This window comes from Apteryx rowi, unplaced genomic scaffold (genome assembly GCF_003343035.1).
Source record: "Apteryx rowi isolate R43461 unplaced genomic scaffold, aptRow1 scaffold_245, whole genome shotgun sequence".
Taxonomy (NCBI): Eukaryota; Metazoa; Chordata; class Aves; order Apterygiformes; family Apterygidae; genus Apteryx; species Apteryx rowi.
The window spans coordinates 649,286-666,908 of record NW_020448808.1 but is presented as its reverse complement, the minus strand read 5'-3'; the positions used below and the strand labels follow the sequence as shown (position 1 = coordinate 666,908).

Genomic DNA, 17,623 nt, shown 5'->3' with positions numbered 1-17,623 from the left:
ATGTAGTTTTACCAAGCATTCATTTCTAAGGGATGTGTCACAGAAATTCTGCACTAGGTTCGTGTGAAAAATGCATGTGAAATACAGAGAGAACTCGGAGCCTTTCTGTACAACAACATCCTACGGGAATTCTCACTCTTCTGCTTCCTCCTTGCGTTCACATGTCACCAAAATGTTCCCCTCCACTTGCAACTATCACAAGAAACTGTACTCAGAGTGCTGGGAGTTATAATAATTCCAGTTTTTCAGTTTTCAAGTTTTCTCTTGCTTTCAAATACTTGCAGTTAGAAAACGCTCTTCTGCTCCACAGGAATATATTGATTTCAATGAAACTGTAATTTTTCATTATCAGAAGGATCAAATTAACAACATCAAAATARCAATGACACAATCATTTTGATTTTCCATTTCAAAGCAAAATTAAACAACGCTTTGAAATGGTGATTCAAAGTGTGTCGTTCAGCTATAGCAAATCTTTTAATTTGGATCAAAACCACTGACTCCTCCCCAACACTTTTTACTGAAGATGTTTCAAAATTTGCTATTCTGCAAAGTCTCCGCTTTTCACCTCTCCACACTTCTCCCTGGAACAGAAACTGTCTATCAAAACGTCCCCAAAGGAAGACATTCTCTTTCCTGAATAAGAATTATGATGACAACAACGACAATGAGAATAAAAACAGCAATAACCTGATCCTAACACACGGGGCTGTGTTACAAGATGGCAGTAATGTTGAATTCCCTCTGCTGGTAAGACTTTCTGAGTGCCCCTGCTAGACTCCGAATAATCAAGGATCTGATGATAAAACATATTGATAAAAGGTGCTGCTATCAAAGTGCCCTGCAGGCTCTTATTTCCCCACTATCCAGCATCCATGAACATTTGGACAGCCAAGCGTCCAGCAGCCAGGACAGTGGTGCCTTGCCACCCCTGGGAGCTGCACGGGGCCACGCAACGCTGCCGTGGCTTGCACTGAGTCGTGCCTCCTTCTCCTCCCCAGCGCTTCAATGCCATCCTGGCACGTGTGAAACGAACTTCCATCTATCGCGTTCACCCAGAACAAACGGGTCTCCACTGAAATTTCCTCCAAACAGAAGGGAAACAAAACCAAATGGGTTTTCTGGATGGGGAAAAAAGAAAACAAAAGGCCTCTTTGCCTCCCTCTTTTCTCAGAGCATCACTTTAGACGTCACTACAGCGTGTAAATGCAGAAAACGCTTCGCCTGTAGACTCCTCGCGACTGRCAGTACCTCTGCTTTGAGTCTAGCCAGGCCATAAAGGGTCTGAACCTAAACCAGGACGGGCAGAGGGGCAGCAGCCCCTGACAGCACATGTCCACCCTCTGTGTGGCCGGGACCTTGCAGCAGGTCAGGCCAATAATTCCCAAAGGCACCAGCGCCTGGACTGCCCACGGGCACTCCCTCCTGCTAATGCCCGGAGCAGACCTCTCGGAGGTGATGGGTGTTTACGATCCACATGCAAGGCCATAGCCACTGTAGATCCTAAGCACCTCTGCCCTTAGCACAAAACACTAAAGGTGTTGAAAACCTTATCCCGGGTCGCCCCTCATGAATGTACTCTGGCGGCAAGGAACAGAGTCCTCAGGTATCGCAGACATTACTTGCAGGAGGTGCAACTTGTACAAACAGACTGCAGAACCTATTAGAGCCACGCTCATAGCTATTTAGTTCCCGTGCTTTTTAATTCTTGTTTTCTTTTTGCTTTTGCATGAACAAGGCATTGAGAAGAAATGTGTATCACAGGCTACTGTGACAGGCAAAATCTTTTTCACAAGACTGGTGGGAATACAGATTTCAAAAAGGAAGGAGGAGTTTCCAGGCATCATTTACAAGTAAGTATCTGCTCCAGTCTCTATCACAGATTTACATCTTCTGCATTTCACTCAGTTTTTCAGCCACCTTACAATATTATGCCAACTTTTCCAAGAAAAATTACCTATGAGTAATCACAAGAGTCTTTAATTTATACAAAGAATAAATGATTCCATCAAAAGGCCCTTTGGGAACACTTTGGACTTTGGGCCCTATTGGACTTTAGGTGACACACACAGCTGAACTATTGACTGAAATGGGAACAAGAGGAAAACACTGTACTTCTCTGACCTTTCCAAAGGCCAGTAATACTTAAAGCCACTCAGTGTGCTCCATAATCTTTGGCACAGACTATATAACCTTTCACTGAGCACCTATTGTGTTATTTCTCCTTACTTTACCGGAATTTTAGAGCTTCCCTATTATGCTAGAAAGACTTTTTTCTAATGGCAACAAAATAAAAAAACAAAAATTGATTGTGAACGGGTGGCTTTAGAAAATCTGGTTTGCATTTCTGTAAATTTCCCCCAAAGAACCTCCCCACCCCAGTATAAATTTAGGATGGCATTTTTAAAGGGCTGTCATTTTGTTTGAGGTCCTAAGTTCATAGCTGTGAGACCTGTGAACCCTTGGATCCTTTCTAAATCTATAACACTGATTCAGAAAAGGAAGGAAAGTCAGAGAACAATCTGTTCAGCTCCAAGGCATGCAAAAAGATCAAACCACATGAATTAGAAGAARGTTTGCAGAGGAAGGTAACCCACCTTGGAGAAATATCACATCCTTGCTGCATAAAAGCTCCTAGGGAGAACCAGAGACTGTTGAATATCCCAAACTCATTCGTCTGGTCATTGGCTGGTTGGTCCCGTCCTTCCTCGAACTCCTCAGTGTGCCACTCATACGGGCTGAAGCGACTGACCAGGAAGAGGACAACGCTTACTCCAATGTAGGCAAAAACAATGCACATCCATATCTCATAAGCCAAAGGATCCAGAAAGGAAAAAACTCCTGGTTTGGACTTCTGAGGTTTTTTTATCATGATAGAGATACCTAAGCTCATAAACGGTTTGGAAAAGTCTATAACTTCTTCTCGAACCAGAGTGATGGTTAACGGTGCCACAGCCACATCGGCCCTCTGAAAAGCAGAGACAAAGAAGAGATTTGCATTTTGAGGATAAAATACATCTATCAGCTCCAGTTCCTTTTCTTGGATCTCTGTTTACCTCCACTACTTGAGAAGTAACCAGACAAAAAGAACTGCAAGAGAAATGTTAAAAAGAAGCAGCCCATAATATTGGTGAATTATTTCCATTTTATCACTACTGATTACCAGGTCTGTTTTGAAATCACAGCATTTTATTTTTCCAGCCACCTAGCTCTTCTTGTCTGATTTATCCACTGATGTTGCAGTCTGATGTAGATGACTTTCACTAAAAGAGCCTTATCATCCAGACATCAAAAGAGGCAAGGAAAGGCCAAACGCCTGAAAAAGGATGCCAGAATGTTTACTTCCATCAGGAACTGCTTTTTGATTGCATAACTGATGTAAGAGAAGAGGAAAAAAGTTCCAGTGACACTGATGTGTACTCTCCATTCGTTTCACAGTCAGTCTTGAAAATGGAAAGGGAAATGTATTGCAGTGGCTACGGGCACATCCTGCGGCCTCCCGGCAGGACAGGATGTGCCTAGTGCCCGTGGCATGACAGATGGGCCTGGGCACGGATGTGCCCTATACTGCCAGGTGGGAAATTATGCCCTTCTGAAAGGTGACTTAAAATACCACAGCTGGGGAACCACCAGAGCAAACCCATTTGGGAAATAGTGGGTGCTGGGGTGTGACTGAGCTCCCAGTGCTGCCCAGAGTTTGCTGTAGGTTGCCAAATCCTGCTCCTGCACCCATGCTCTCGCTGCGGGCAGAGGCTGAGTGCCTACTGCCTCCCATGGCTGGGCAGAGCTGCGAAGTTTTACCTGCTGGACTTGCCTGTGTCTTTCCACTGACTATGAAGGGAGCCTAAATAAATTATTTAGGCTAGACACCTGACTTTTTACATGGCTATGGGAAGGTGAGGCACATTTCATTCCTTATACCTACAGGTGTATATGGCTCAGTAGCTTTGTATATCGAGCTACAGCTCCTGTCCTACCCCAGTACTGCAGAGATTGGATACCAATGGAAGTGAGTGGCTAGACAGAAAATGGTCTAGTCCCAGTGTTCAACCAATCATATGCTGAGTGTCTGAAATCGTATCTTTCTTTTATCCTGCCATTATCATGCAAATATAAAATAGAGTAAAATTTGGAAATTCTACCCATGGGAAAGTTTGACCTTTCAGTATTTGTTCTTCCAAAAAAGGCTGGAAAAAAAATCTTTTTGGAAATGTTGAAAAGAAATATTTTGACATTTCCATGGGCACAGGATGTGTTGTCCCTCCCTAAATTAAAATGTTTTGTTGGACTTGTTATTTGCATTAACAGAGCTTCAGTCCTCGAGATAGCTCAAGTCTCAGAAAAAAAAAAAAAAAAAGAGGACTTAACTAGGTAGCATAGAAAGTTCACTACAGCACAAAACTGTGTTTCCCTCCTTCAGAATGAAAATTTTCTGATCAAGTCAGAAAATAAATCAGGTGATCAAATATCAAACAAAAGTTTTTCTTCAATTTTGCCTAAGAGAATGTAAAAACAAATCAGTAAGATCATCTTTTTTCTTTGGAAAAATCCTGGGTTTTGTTTTTTTTCTTGTTCTGAAAACTCACAGTAAACTTTAGTGACTAATGGGTGAAAAATTAGACACAAATGTAAATCTTTATGGTAAGAATAACAGCAAGAAGAAGATACCCAAAGAGAAGCATTTTGGTGTCTAGGGTACATCTGTCCAGGTTGATGAACCTTATTTGATATAACCATTTTAAGAATAGTTGGGGTGAGAAGCTGGCTCAATGAGTTATCCTAGGTGTTGGTTTGGGGGTAGATTCTCTTGTTATTTATTTTGAAGGACTTCTTTGAGCTCTTTTCTGCAGGAAAGGATCTCTGCAGAGTTGCAAGTACTGTTGAAAAGAAGGCTGGTTGCATTAAGCTCTGAGGACCCCTGTAATACAGACTAATGAGAGAGCAGGGGTAGCAGGGAGGTTGCACTGACAGAAGGCTGAGGAGTTGACAGGTAGGAGAAAGGCTCCCTTTTATTTTAGGACTTGAATTTGTTCTCAAGACAAGAGTTAAAAACAATGGTCGATGTTGCAAACTTACCCCATAAACCAGTTCTCCCACCATGCCGTTCCACGTTTTAGTGTCTGGGTCGCGGGCTCCATACTTCCCATCTCTGACAATCTCCAGCCTGTAGTGGTAGCCAACATGCTTGGCGATCTCCGCAGCGAGCTCCACACAGTAGCCTTCATATCTCTCATTGCCTTCAAACTGGTTGGCATTCTTCTTGAGCATCACATATGGGTCTTCCTGGCACAGAGAAGACAAAAATTGAGCCACACTTCACCTTTCTAGAGATGCACCTCAGGCTCTCAGACTAGAGCACAGTGTATAGCTTCTGGTCCTCTTGCAAAATCCCAGCTCTGTGGTCCTTTACCAAAAGGCACAGTCAATACATGAGGGAGTCATTTTAGAAGGTGGTAAGGGTGATTTTTATTACGGCCTTTTCTATTTAGTTGTACAGAATTGGGGGTAGCTCCTGTTGTGACAGACCTGATGAGAACATAGTAGCTGGTGGTATTTGGGCAACAGCCTTTCAGTGCTGTTCCACAAAGGATATTTAGTGCGTCCAACCAGTGAATTTTTAGAGGCATGTCTATCTATGTGGGCACTGGCAGAATCAAATTTGCTTGGCAGGAGAGAGCCCTAGAGATGTTTAACTGGGTTTGGGTACTGTGTCATCTTCTCTATAGACTCACAGTAAGTATTCAACAAACAACTTAATAAAATTTCATCAGTTTCTGGAAGGTAAGTTTATGCAATGACACAATACATGATACCATATATTATGAGGCACCTATTGTTCCTTCACGATTATAGTGCAGATTTGTTTTTAAAGCTATGATTCAGCCTCTCTGCATAATTTAGCCTATCCTTCTCAAAAGTACAGCCCCCATTCTGTGGGCTAAATACAAAGCACATGTATAATGTTCCTAATTTACCTATGCTGATGCCTCTACTGTCTTGACATAATCTTTTGTATTTCCTGCACTTACATGTGAGATCCCTTAAATGCTTATTTAATTAGCCACAGCAATTTTGAGATACCTTTATGGACCCAACAGGAAGCAGTAAGTGTTGTTGTTGTTGTTACTATTATTATATAAATTATATATTACAAAGGAAAGCATGCAAGAGGGAAGAGGGAGCTAGCACACCAGCAGAGGGGGAGAGGGAGAGCTGGAATAGAAGTCAAGAACTTACTAGGATAGTTGTGACTATGTAAGTCCTGTTCTGAAGACTTGTGGACTCATTGCCGCTTTGAGTATCCATGGCTGCTGGAACTAACTTCTCATCTTCATTCCAATAACCAATCTGCCAAATACAGACCGGGACATCTCACCAATATGTCTTTCATATATTAACCAAGTTACACTAACAGGATAGGCCTAGAAAAGTCAGCTCTCTCTGCATATTCATACCCAAACAGAGATCTCATCTCCTGAAGTTTTGATCTCTTTTGCCAGTGGAACCAGGAACTACCCCTTCCTGCCATGCCTCCATCCTGAGAATAACGTACATCATGTGCAGGGTAGCAGAGTGCATCTAAGCACATAAAAACAACTAGAACACAGCACTGGGGAATTATCGCAATTCCCTGCCCTCTCCCCACATCCCCTTTGTGATAAGTTCTTCGTATTTTTCTAGTGGCGAGCATGCCTGCTGCACGTCCAGATCTTATAGGTCAATCAAATGCTATCCCACAGCTGAAAGCCTGCATGAACATAGGGCTGACTCTCAGGACATCTTGAAAAAAACAGGACAAAAATTCAAGCAAGAAAGAAACAAACCCTGGAAAATGTCAAAAAGTTTGGAGTTATGAATAAAACTAAACAGCTGTAACAGGCAGAATTTCCATGTTAAGCTGTGCTTATTAATAATCAGGGATTCGGTCTGAACTATCACTGCTTGCAGGCAAAGCAGGGTGCCAGCAAAGATCAATAGGAAGATCATCTTTGAGGTTATCCACTTTGAGGGCTTGATTTTATAAGAGGCTTTCCATCACCTCATGTAAGTATGAAGTTGCCTGAGCTCTGGTCATGTGGAAGGGATTTCTTACTACAGTAAATGGGAAGGGGTATTAACACAGGGCACGACCAGGAGCCTGCTGATGGCAGATTAGAGATCATAACAATTCAAGAAGAGAAAAGCTCTACTCAGGCTTCTCAACTCTCTTCACTGCACAGAGAAAAAGAAAAGAAGGTGAGGAAAGAGCTTCCAAAGCTCTGTCCTTGCGCAACATAAATGGAGATATGTATATTTGTTTTGCACTACTTAGAGGATCTACAATCTTGGCAGTAATGGATGTGACTTCTAAATAAATATCACTTCTGTCAGTAAATACACAGCAAAATCAAGACATTTAGCCATTCTATTTCTTCTCCTCTAGACTCCCTCCAGTTTGCCAACATCTTTCTTGAAGTTCAGAGCCCCAAGCTCAAATAATACCTCTTATGAATACCAAGTACAGCAGGAAGATCACTTTGCATATTTTAGAAAAAATGCTCCTTCTGTTTCTCAGTGAGAAACTTGCTTTTTTTGCATGACACTGCTGATTCATGCTTGACTCTATGGTGGGCTCTGATCTCACATCTGCTGCTCTCAGGGGCAAGCGTGAATTGAGGCACAGGGAGTTCAACCTGTAAAGGTGGAACTACTGTCATTTGAAGTTTTTCTTAGTTTCAAACATATATTTTATTTTTCTGGGGAGTGAGGGGGTGCAGATGGGTTCCAGTAAATGCTGCATTCCAAATTATTTAGTAGATGTCCTCTATTTGTAGAAAAACTGAGTTACTCTTTGTTTTTCAGAAAGATAATATCTAACATGGGATATAACTTCATGGAGTCAGATTTTCAAAAGGGCCTGTGTTTCAATGGCTCAGTACCCCTAAAAAAGGCCAGATTTTTCAAAGTGCTTAGGATATAAAAAGAGACCAAGATTCCAGAATTTCACAAATAATTGCATAGCAATCAGGGCATGGTTAGTGGGATGGCTCATCACTTTGAGGAGAGCAGAATTAGGCCAACATAAAGRGTTCATCTATATGGGTTAGGGCAGACAGATTCTGCATGGCTCTGCCTCTCTTCATTGCTTGGAAAGGAAAAGTGGGGGAGCAAAAACACAAAGTTGTGTAGCTGGTCCTGAGCCAATATGTTCTGCCAGTAAGAAGAAGCAGTATGGACTGAGTGGGCCAAGCTTTCACTACTCTGGAAATCTCTGCTCCACAGTCTCTTCAGCTGAGTACACATGCCATTGCTGCTCCTGACAATCCTTTCCATATTATTATAGTAAGATACCATGAGTTCTCCCTAGTGCTTGGCTTTCCTCATGTAGAGAGCTGGGATTACACTCACAGTGACTCTCCTTGCAAGCTTTCATGAACAGAAATGGCCTTTGAGGCCTAACCATGCCGTAACACAAATGCTGGGCTGGTGCCTAGCACAGGATCTGAAGTTACTCTCTATTTTACCTTTCTGATCCCATCATGTTTCATCTCAATCACTTGCAGGGTGTAGTTGGTCCTCCGTCCCTTCTCATTAAACTGAACGTTGCCAGATAACCCTTCAAAACGGACCTTAAAAACATAAAAACCAAGGAAGAGAGGAAATTGGTCAGCATTGCACACTGTTGTTGTTCTGCAGCAGCGAGTGGCGAGGGGCAGAAGGATGCAGAATGCAGTTGTATCCACCAGGATACATACAGCAGACGGGATGTCTGTCCAACACCAGGCTTCCACTTGGTTTCACTCTTTACAGCGTGCCTAGTAGGGCACAGGGACTGGCTATGTGCACACATGAGATAAAGCTCCTTCTCTTAAAATTTAGCGGTCTGTTACTGAGCTCAGCGAGGCACGAGAGCTAGATCATGTGTGTGAGCCCATCACTTCTTGGGATGTGACACTGTGCTAAATCAGCTCTGAACTCCCTGGGTTTTGTGTCTGGTCACATTGTCTAAATCTGACCAGAAATCAGGCTTTGCTAAAGAGCTTGTCAGTCCAAATCTGGAATTGTATTTACAAGAAATATGAAACTGTGGCCATAGCTCCCAGCTGCCATTCTTCGCTGGAGAGGAGTCTATCAGTTTAAAACAAATTTAATTACCCGATGCACCAGCCTAATAAAACCTGACAATTTAGTATTGTAAATGAGATTCGCATAGGCAACTTTGAGTCATAAATCTCTGCTGATAACACTGTTGAGCTGAAGAGCACTGCTCAGGCATCACATCCCACTTCCTGAACTTTTCCTTTCAGTGCAGCCATTTGAGCTGTTGCAACCATGCCAGCCTGGTGTGGAAAAGAGTCTACAACTGCAGTTACGGCATGCAAGACCTGAGCAGCACGAAGCAGGAATATGAGTGTGAGTTTGGGTCTCTGTAGAGACCATGTGGAGGAATACTGAGGCCACCGGATTGTGAATTAAAAGTTTGTTCTCAGTCCTTCCACTAACTCTGGGCAGATCTCTTCTCCCTGAAACTCATGTGTTACCACATGTAAAATGGGAACAGGTATTTAGCTGCCTTTTGAAAAGTGCTCTGAGATCCTCAGAATAAAGGCGCATGGTGAAGAAACGCGAATATATCGAGAAGGAAATCTGCTGCTAATCCGCTTAAGCTGTGTTTGTTTTCCAGCTATTATCACAAAGGTTTGTCATGAAAACTAACATCTGCCTGTATTTTCTAAAGCTCCTTCAAGTCAAGAGGTATACACGGTGACATCTGGAGAAACATGCGTGCCCCTTCTCACAGGGAACAACATTGCAATAGCACTATTTTCCTAAGCATTCCCCCGCCTGCTCCTTTGATGGCCTCTTTGGCTTTCTTTTCAGGTCCTGAGTGACTCTGAAACTCAGGCCACAGGGTACTCCTGCATTATAGCTTCATACACTATAAAGACTAGTGCACAACCCCTATTCCTTTTATGTGTATGGAAGAAATCTTAACCCTGTGATATCCCCACAGCACTTAAATGGCAAAAGGGGTTTCTCCCCACAAGGCTGGAGTCATCTACCCTTCCTCTGAGACTCCTCTCAAAACTTGCTTGCTTGACCAAAACTGTCCTTTCATCAGCTAGATGCAGCTCTTTCTCATTGATGCACACATATTTGTCTCTTTTTGTAGTGAGAATAGCTTGCCCTTGGAATCAGAGGACTGATTTCAACAGTGCGAAGCACCACTAAAGCAAAGTGGACATGTGCAGCATTTCAGCACATTTGTGTATGGTTCTAGTGCCGGACAAGCTGGAAGGGAAGGGTGCTATTGAGTGCCTTCTGGTTTACAGGTTTATTCAGCAGCTGGGGACTGGCTTTCTACTTTGTAGATCTGGTTACAAAATAAGATTATAAAAAAAATCTGTCAAAAATAATTATAATCTTTTCAAAGTAGAACTGAAGCCTCAAGGGATTGGATTAAAGTAATATTTTGTGAGCATCTCTTGCAAAAAAATCTTACCTTTCTTTAATAAAAGCATACATTTTTCTCAAATGTGTTAGATTTCTGTTTCTGAAAAATTGCAGACTATTTGAAATTGCTTTTCATTTTTGCTCCTGCCATCCATGACTCCTTCCTACACTAAACAGAAATGAGGCAATTCAGGAGCTTATTCAAGACATTTGAGTAGAGAAACTTTTTTTCTTTTAAACAGATCATAAAATTTTAGGCATTAGCAAATGGAAGGTGAAGAAAAAGCACACTGTGAATATACGTAAGAATTGCTGTAACTGTGAATCTTTGTAGAATGGATAACTCAAACCCTCAGTCTAATCATAAATTCTTTCTATTTCCATCTGCCTCTTTCTATAATGTAGCTATTGCTACAATACTAAGTGCTAGATGATTATTAAATTCATAGTTAAAACTTCCCAAGGAATTTCCTTCTTCTCCTACAAGTTTCAGAGCCTTTTATTCTGATCATCATGATTAAACTGGTCAAACATTTGGAGAATGATAATTTTTCAATGGTAATTTTTCAATGGTAAAGAAACAAATTTTGCAAGTAGTTCTTTGTGTTCTTTGCTCAAATGCACTGCTGTTAAAAAATGAAGAGTTTTGAAATTGCCTTAATGAAGAGATGAGAGGCAAACTTCAGATTTTCACACACACACACACACAAAATTGTATTTTCCAAGCAGATCTAATTTTAATCTCCTCTTCTCGTAAATACAATGAAGGAAAATGCTTGAGTGCCCATGGTTCATCAGATGACTTCCAAGTATTTCATGTTTATTAGGTAACCGATCTCCCTAATGCATCAAGGAGGCTGATTTTATTATAAGAATTTGGAAAAGCTATGACAGTGATTTGCCCAAGGTCACACAGACAGTCAATAGCAGGCCTGGGAATAAATCAAATCCAAGCAATCAAATCAAATCAAGTGTAAGATTTGGTTTTAAAAGAATCCTTATTTACCAGTAAACTCAAACCAAATCAAAACAAAATACTTGGCAAAATTTATGTGTGGCACAAAATAACCAAGCTAATTTTGTTCTTCTTGCCTTCATAGTTAAGGAAAGAAGATGGGATAAGCTATATTTGGATAACACTGAACTAACAGTATTTCCAAGGAATCATCTATTTTTGAAATAAATTTAGCACAAACTATGAGAAAAAAGTAGAGTATATGTCTGAAAAAAGAAGAACACTAGCAATGAATGTCAGTCTTGAGGTTTAATGAAATTTTGAAGTGTACTGCCTTGCTACATCTTTGGTAAGTTTGATGTTTTTCCATCTTGCTATAAGTTTAGTTTAGATTTTGCTTATTCAAAAATCTAAAGTTTTATGCAGCATGCAAAAGGAAGATTTTCAAATTATTAAGGAATAAATTTTCAAAATGGCTGTTATTAAGACTCTTACCAATCCTTACAGTAAGAAACAAGCTGTAATTTTGGCTTTGAAAACATTCTGACAAAAGCGAACACATAAGGCAAAATTCACATAGCTTTGAACTTCATTAATAGTCTGGAACTGAAGCCAAGCTCACAAAGAATTGAAGGAGCTTCAAAAAACATGATTTGAGGTAGTGGTGAAGATAAAAATAGGGAAATATGATTTCATGGGAGAGTATTGTGGCTTTTCAATCCCAGAACTCCAACAGAAATTAAAGGAAACAAGGGCATTCCTGAGCTCTTTTAGAGACCTGACTCTAATCTGGAAAGACCCATTCCTCAGTCTGCTTGAGCCTTTTGGCATTTCTGCTGCTAAGCATCCGTCTTCCCCAGCCCCACCTCAGCTTCCCATCCGTTATTGTACGAATGTCCGCGACCGGCATTGGCTCGGTGTCTAACCTGCTGCAGTGCTCTCTGAATGTCAATGCCTTGGCCCCAGGGGACAGCTGGGTTGGCGAGACAGTCCCCGGCATTCCCGCGACGGGAGATGTCAATCCTCTGCCTCCGCAGGTTCTGAAACGCCTCTGCCATCACCCGAACCCCGTCGTAAGTAAGAGCAGACGTGTACTAGAAAGAGAAGGGGAGTTGCACATCGTTCGTTAGGGTTAGCTGCCCTCATGCTTGTTACAGTGGTTCTCCTCACGGCAAGTTTTCAGATGGTTTTGTTCTGTTTTTATCCTTCCAGCATCTCACTTCCTCTAATCACTACTGTCTTGTTGACTTCTGAAAGTTGGAACCTTGTACCCCAGAGGATTCGAGAGGGAAAGAGCAGCTCCTGATGCAGGACTAAGGGCTGCTGTGCTTGCCTTTTGTTCTAGCTGAATTGCCATCAGATTGTGCTCCCTGAACCTTACAAGGCATTCACCTGTTACCTGAGTCTTTCTATTTAGTTAGATTCATGAAAATGAGCTTCTAAGAAATACATTATACAGTGTGAATATGAGGCTATATGATACTCAAAAATAAAAGATATGTCACCCTTTCTGGTCTTATATGGAAACCAGAAAACTCTGCTTGAATAAGCAAAAATTATGCAAAAGATGAGTTTATTCAAGCAGAAACTTGTATAGGAAACAGTATAAAACTCTAGGGTGAATGGCAACCATTAGAGTTAATTCCTTGATCATCTACCAATTTATTTGTTTGCAACTTTCTCAAACTCATTTTTCCAAGGTTGCCATTTCTATTTCTAGGTGTTTGCCACAAGTGTGTATATTTGTTTTCAAATGTCAAATAGAAAAAAAACAACCCGTTTCTCCCTTCTTGACAGCTTCAGTCTTTTGTGTCAGGAATTAACATATACTTGTTGGCTGTTGTACAGTGACTTGAAATGCTTGGTAAGAAAATCTGGAGAGAATTTATTATCATTAGAGATCTAGCAAACAAGTCAACAGTTAAGGAGCTAGTGAGTTTTTTGTTTTTTTTAATCCTAAACAGGAGGAGATGTTTAATCCTTAGCTTTAAGAAGGGTGAAAACTGGGAGACTGAGTGAATACACTATCATCTTGTGCATTTCTTAGCAGGCAGCAGCTACTGCTTAGTAACATTCAGACAGTGTTGAGACACATGGAGTGGATAAAGTTCACAACTATATTAAGTGACAGGGTTTTAGGAGCAAGAAAAGCAAGATTCAAGAGCTCAGTGTGATCACAAAGAGGCAAGACCCTGCCTAAATTAAACGGTTTTCTATACCACTTGCCTTTGGCCTCTTCCAGTCCACACGAGGATGTTCCCTGGCATCACTATTCTTCCACTGCTGCATGATCCTAGCTGGAACAGCATCTGTGTAATTCACCAGCTGGAAGCCAGTGACATTGGCTCCACTCTCCTTGAATTTTGTCAGGTCAATATCCATGAATCCCTAGTACAGGAGACAAAAACAAGAGAAGGTCATCGGAGGAACACATTTCTGGGTGGATAATAGGAAACCTGCCTATCTATGAATAAGGCAGCTGGCTTAGAAAAATCTCTTCCCTCTGCTAAGCAAGATCCTGAACTCTAGGACAAGGTCCATTTCCCACACCATGGGGTGAATTTGCCTTTCTCACAGGCAACAGGAGGGCTCTGAGCGGGATGCATCCTGCTGTTTCCATCCAGAGATGAATAGTCATATTAATAATAGCTCCTTTGCAAGAAAGCTAGCAGAATAATGGAAAAATATATTTCAGATAATGCTTGGATGAAAATATCAAAATTCTCAACAAACATTTATTAGAAATAATTATTCAGCCATCTCTAGCTTTTATGCATTCAGTTACCAATGGAGAGGCAACTCCTTTTCAAGTTACGGTTTGCAGAAAAAACAAATCCTGAATAATGAATTTTCAGTAGGTTAAAAAGTATGTGGTCAGTTAGCTTGTCAAAGGAGTCCAGCTGTTAGAAAAGACAGGGTATAGGATTTGCTTACTTTGGGAGAAAAAGGCATTTTTTGCACCTCAGATTACTGGTGAAATTCATTTCTCTCATTTCTCTACTGTTTTCCCCTACCTCTTGCCCACCCTGTGTGATGAACACAAGTGCACAAATCCACAGGTATACTGGGGTGGTGGCGTGGAATTGCTGTCACCGGTAATTCACAGGTACATAAAAAGCAACTGCTGAAACACTTCAGTTGAATCAGAGGCAAATTAATAGAGAGACACTGCAAGCAAGGTCATATTTTGGCCTCCTTGCTTTGATCCTATCTTTTCAGCGCTCCAAATTTGAGAAACTCTTTGCTGTGCCCCCTTGCCCAAAGCAGAGGGAGCTTGAACAGGGGTTTGCTCTCCTGCTTGGCCATTGTGTGGAGACAGGCAGAAGTCTGGTGTTTTCTTTTGGAGTACAGGCACAAGAGATGCAGCTAATTAGTTTCACTAGTATCATGAGAAACCATAACGCACGAGGGAAAATGAATGGAACATACATGATGCAGCTTTGCTTTCCCTCTCCCCTCCATGATGTGCTGCTGTTCTATGTCCTCTCCAGGCACCTTTTGGATCTTGCATTCTCCCAATATACGTGATGATGCTGTGAGTTAGAAAAGCCAAAACACACCCCTCCCACAAAAGACTCACTGGGTTTCCAAAGTGGTGCTCTCTGTGCATGGGCTGGGGGAGCTAGTTAGTTCATTAACGTCCAAGGTCAGGGTCAAGCTGTCAGATGGAAACCTGTTGTGGGAGCAGACAGCTTGCAAGGAAAAGACTAAATTGCCCTCTCACATCAATGTCAGACCAAGGAAGTCACAAATGACTCAAAAATGTCTTTAGAGACTTTCACACTTTTTCTTCCTGCTTTTTGTGAGCAATTTAGCATCCTCTTACTGGTTTAGGATTGGATGTAGATGTACAGATGCTCCAAATATGATTTATTTTGCTTCAAAGTGCAGTGATTTAGGTAAAAAAAAAAAACCATGCAGTGATATTTTGTATGTATTCCTCAGAATGCTGGTTTAGCCCACATCAATCTTGTTTGTAATTGCTAGCGTAGGGGTTTCAGAAAGCCAAAGCTATGATTAATGAACAGGAAATGCAGTAGGATAACTGTTCCTGACATTTTAATGCATTTCAGGCCAAGCGTTTTTTGACACATAGAGCTCCTAAGGTTCAGTAAGAGGAACCTCACAGGTTGCCAACTGGTTATTCATGGCTAGGACCAAATTACACTGACATTTTGCTCCTGGGAGGTACTCAGGGGAAGAAAATCTGTCAAAAGAAACTATCATGCAGCAACTTGAAGTTTGTGCCACCAGCTCCTCCTTGGAAGGCCAACAAAGGCATGAAGAAAAGTGCAAGTTCACAAGAGAGTATGAGTAGGATGTCCTGCCTAGTGTCCCAGTCCCTCATTGAGCAGATTTAAATGGTAAAACTCAAAAAAGGTTACAACACCAGTGACTGGACAGCAGGGGTTGAAAACTGTCTTTCACTGTTTTCCCCAAACCAAAGCTTTTTGAAGCTGAAGCAAGTATTCAATGATATTCATCGGATTCATCTTATAAAAAAATTTAAATTGATGTGAATAGACAAAAGGAATGAATTCTTCCTGAAGATTAGATTAGTTTTCCCCTCAAGTCATTTTTTGACATAATTCAGGTTGGTTAAAAAGCGTGGAGACCTCTGAAGTTTTCCCAATTGTTTAAAACAGATGGGACCAGGGAGGATGTCATCTAACCTTGACTATGTCTTTGCATTTCAGCTGTTATCAGCTGCTGAAATAACTGCTTTCACCTGTTATCCCTCCTCCACATGCCCCAGYACAAGGTTAGTACAGGAATGGTCCTAATTACAAAGGAATTTTAATCATTGCACCACAGAAATCTGCTTAGAGCAGGGCTGGGTGACATGACAGCTAATCTGCCAGTGTAATGTAGTCAAACTGGGAATACCGGTGGTCAGAAATTTTAGGAACCAATTCCCAGTGGTGATGAATTCTTGCTGTCTAAGATATAAACAAGAATATATATCAAACGTTACACAAATTGTCTTTTGAAGGTGCTTCTATTCACAAAGTGGTATCAGGAATTAAATGTGTTTATCTATCTTTCTGGAATATCAGTCAAGGCTTGCAGGAAAGATTAAAACAGGAGAATTACAATTTTTGCAAGTAAAGAAGCCATCAATCATCCATCATCTTGTCCTAACTATAGCCACATCTTGCAAAAAAAGGGACCTTTTATTTAGTTTTCAATCTGTCTGATTTAGAATTCAGGAAATAAAAAGCAGAAGTCTGGGCTAGCCCTGAGTTTGTAACTGAGTCTGCAAAAAATGTGGGATGGAGATGAAGAGAGCAGCTGTCCCATCTGGGATGTAATTGTCTAACCCACTGTGGAATATTATCACCAGTTATTTCATCATTAGCGAATTTAGCAGAGAACAATAACACTATGTGAGTAATAAATACAATCTGTCATCCCTAATATCAAAGTTTTATATAGTACAACTCTATGTGAGTACATCAGGGAAAGGTTTTGGGGGAATCTGAAGGCTGCAGAAGCTCCCCTTGCCACCGCAGGTCTCTGTGTGCATGCAGTGTGACCTCCCAACTGTGATGGGTGTGCTGTTGTACGGGTCCCTTTTGCGCTGGACCGCATCCAGTCCTGGGCATGGCATCACAAATATTAATTATGTAAAGCCTCACATTACCAGGAAGTACTGAGAATAAGAACATTGAGAAACTGGATCTCCAAGATTAAAGACTGTAAAATTTGTTAACAGATCAAGGGGAGGAAGGCAGTTGCAACAGACATTTGTGACAGCCACAGCATAAGTGAAATCTGAAAGAAATGCAAACATACACAATACTTATCCAACAGAGAAAGGGCCTAAAAAGTAGGAAAGTTATCATTCTAGACAGTAAGATTGGATAGGAAAAGAGTTACAGTTTGACATCAGTAAATCGCTAAGGAGAGATTGCACTCCACTGCTGTGGAGCAGCAGAGGTGCTTGCAGCAATAGCTTCAGTATCAAGCAATTTGGAAAGGAACCAGCATAGAATTGCTTCCCTTTGGCATCAAATCAAAACCAGTAGGAAGTGGACAAGTACTGGAATGAAATATTCCCTGGGCCCTTAAGGGCCAGAACTGTTCCAAAAATGTGCTAAAGAATAGAAAAAGTCAGCTTTGCAGCCACATCTGTTCAGGGAAACGGGCAGAATCCCTGGAATTGGATGGAAGTGGCCCTTCTCCAGGCTCTTTAGACCTGAACCGCTTGGGGCCTATTTGTTGGGCAAGCAG

The 17,623-nt window shown here is 41.4% G+C and overlaps 1 protein-coding gene across 4 annotated transcripts in view; it reads right to left on the bottom strand.

The window, feature by feature from the left end:
- Positions 1-17,623, bottom strand: part of GRIA1 (glutamate ionotropic receptor AMPA type subunit 1) — a 128,097-nt gene that overhangs the window by 33,256 nt on the left and 77,218 nt on the right. For 3 of the 4 annotated variants that reach the window (XM_026066654.1, XM_026066650.1, XM_026066653.1), the window contains 6 exons: positions 13,616-13,777; positions 12,316-12,483; positions 8,505-8,609; positions 6,238-6,348; positions 5,077-5,283; positions 2,598-2,968 (listed from right to left, as the gene is read on the bottom strand). In XM_026066654.1, the coding sequence (XP_025922439.1) occupies positions 2,598-2,968; positions 5,077-5,283; positions 6,238-6,348; positions 8,505-8,609; positions 12,316-12,483; positions 13,616-13,777 (1,124 nt within the window). The remainder of the gene's footprint in view (positions 1-2,597; positions 2,969-5,076; positions 5,284-6,237; positions 6,349-8,504; positions 8,610-12,315; positions 12,484-13,615; positions 13,778-17,623) is intronic. The other variant, XM_026066652.1, reaches the window with a different exon arrangement.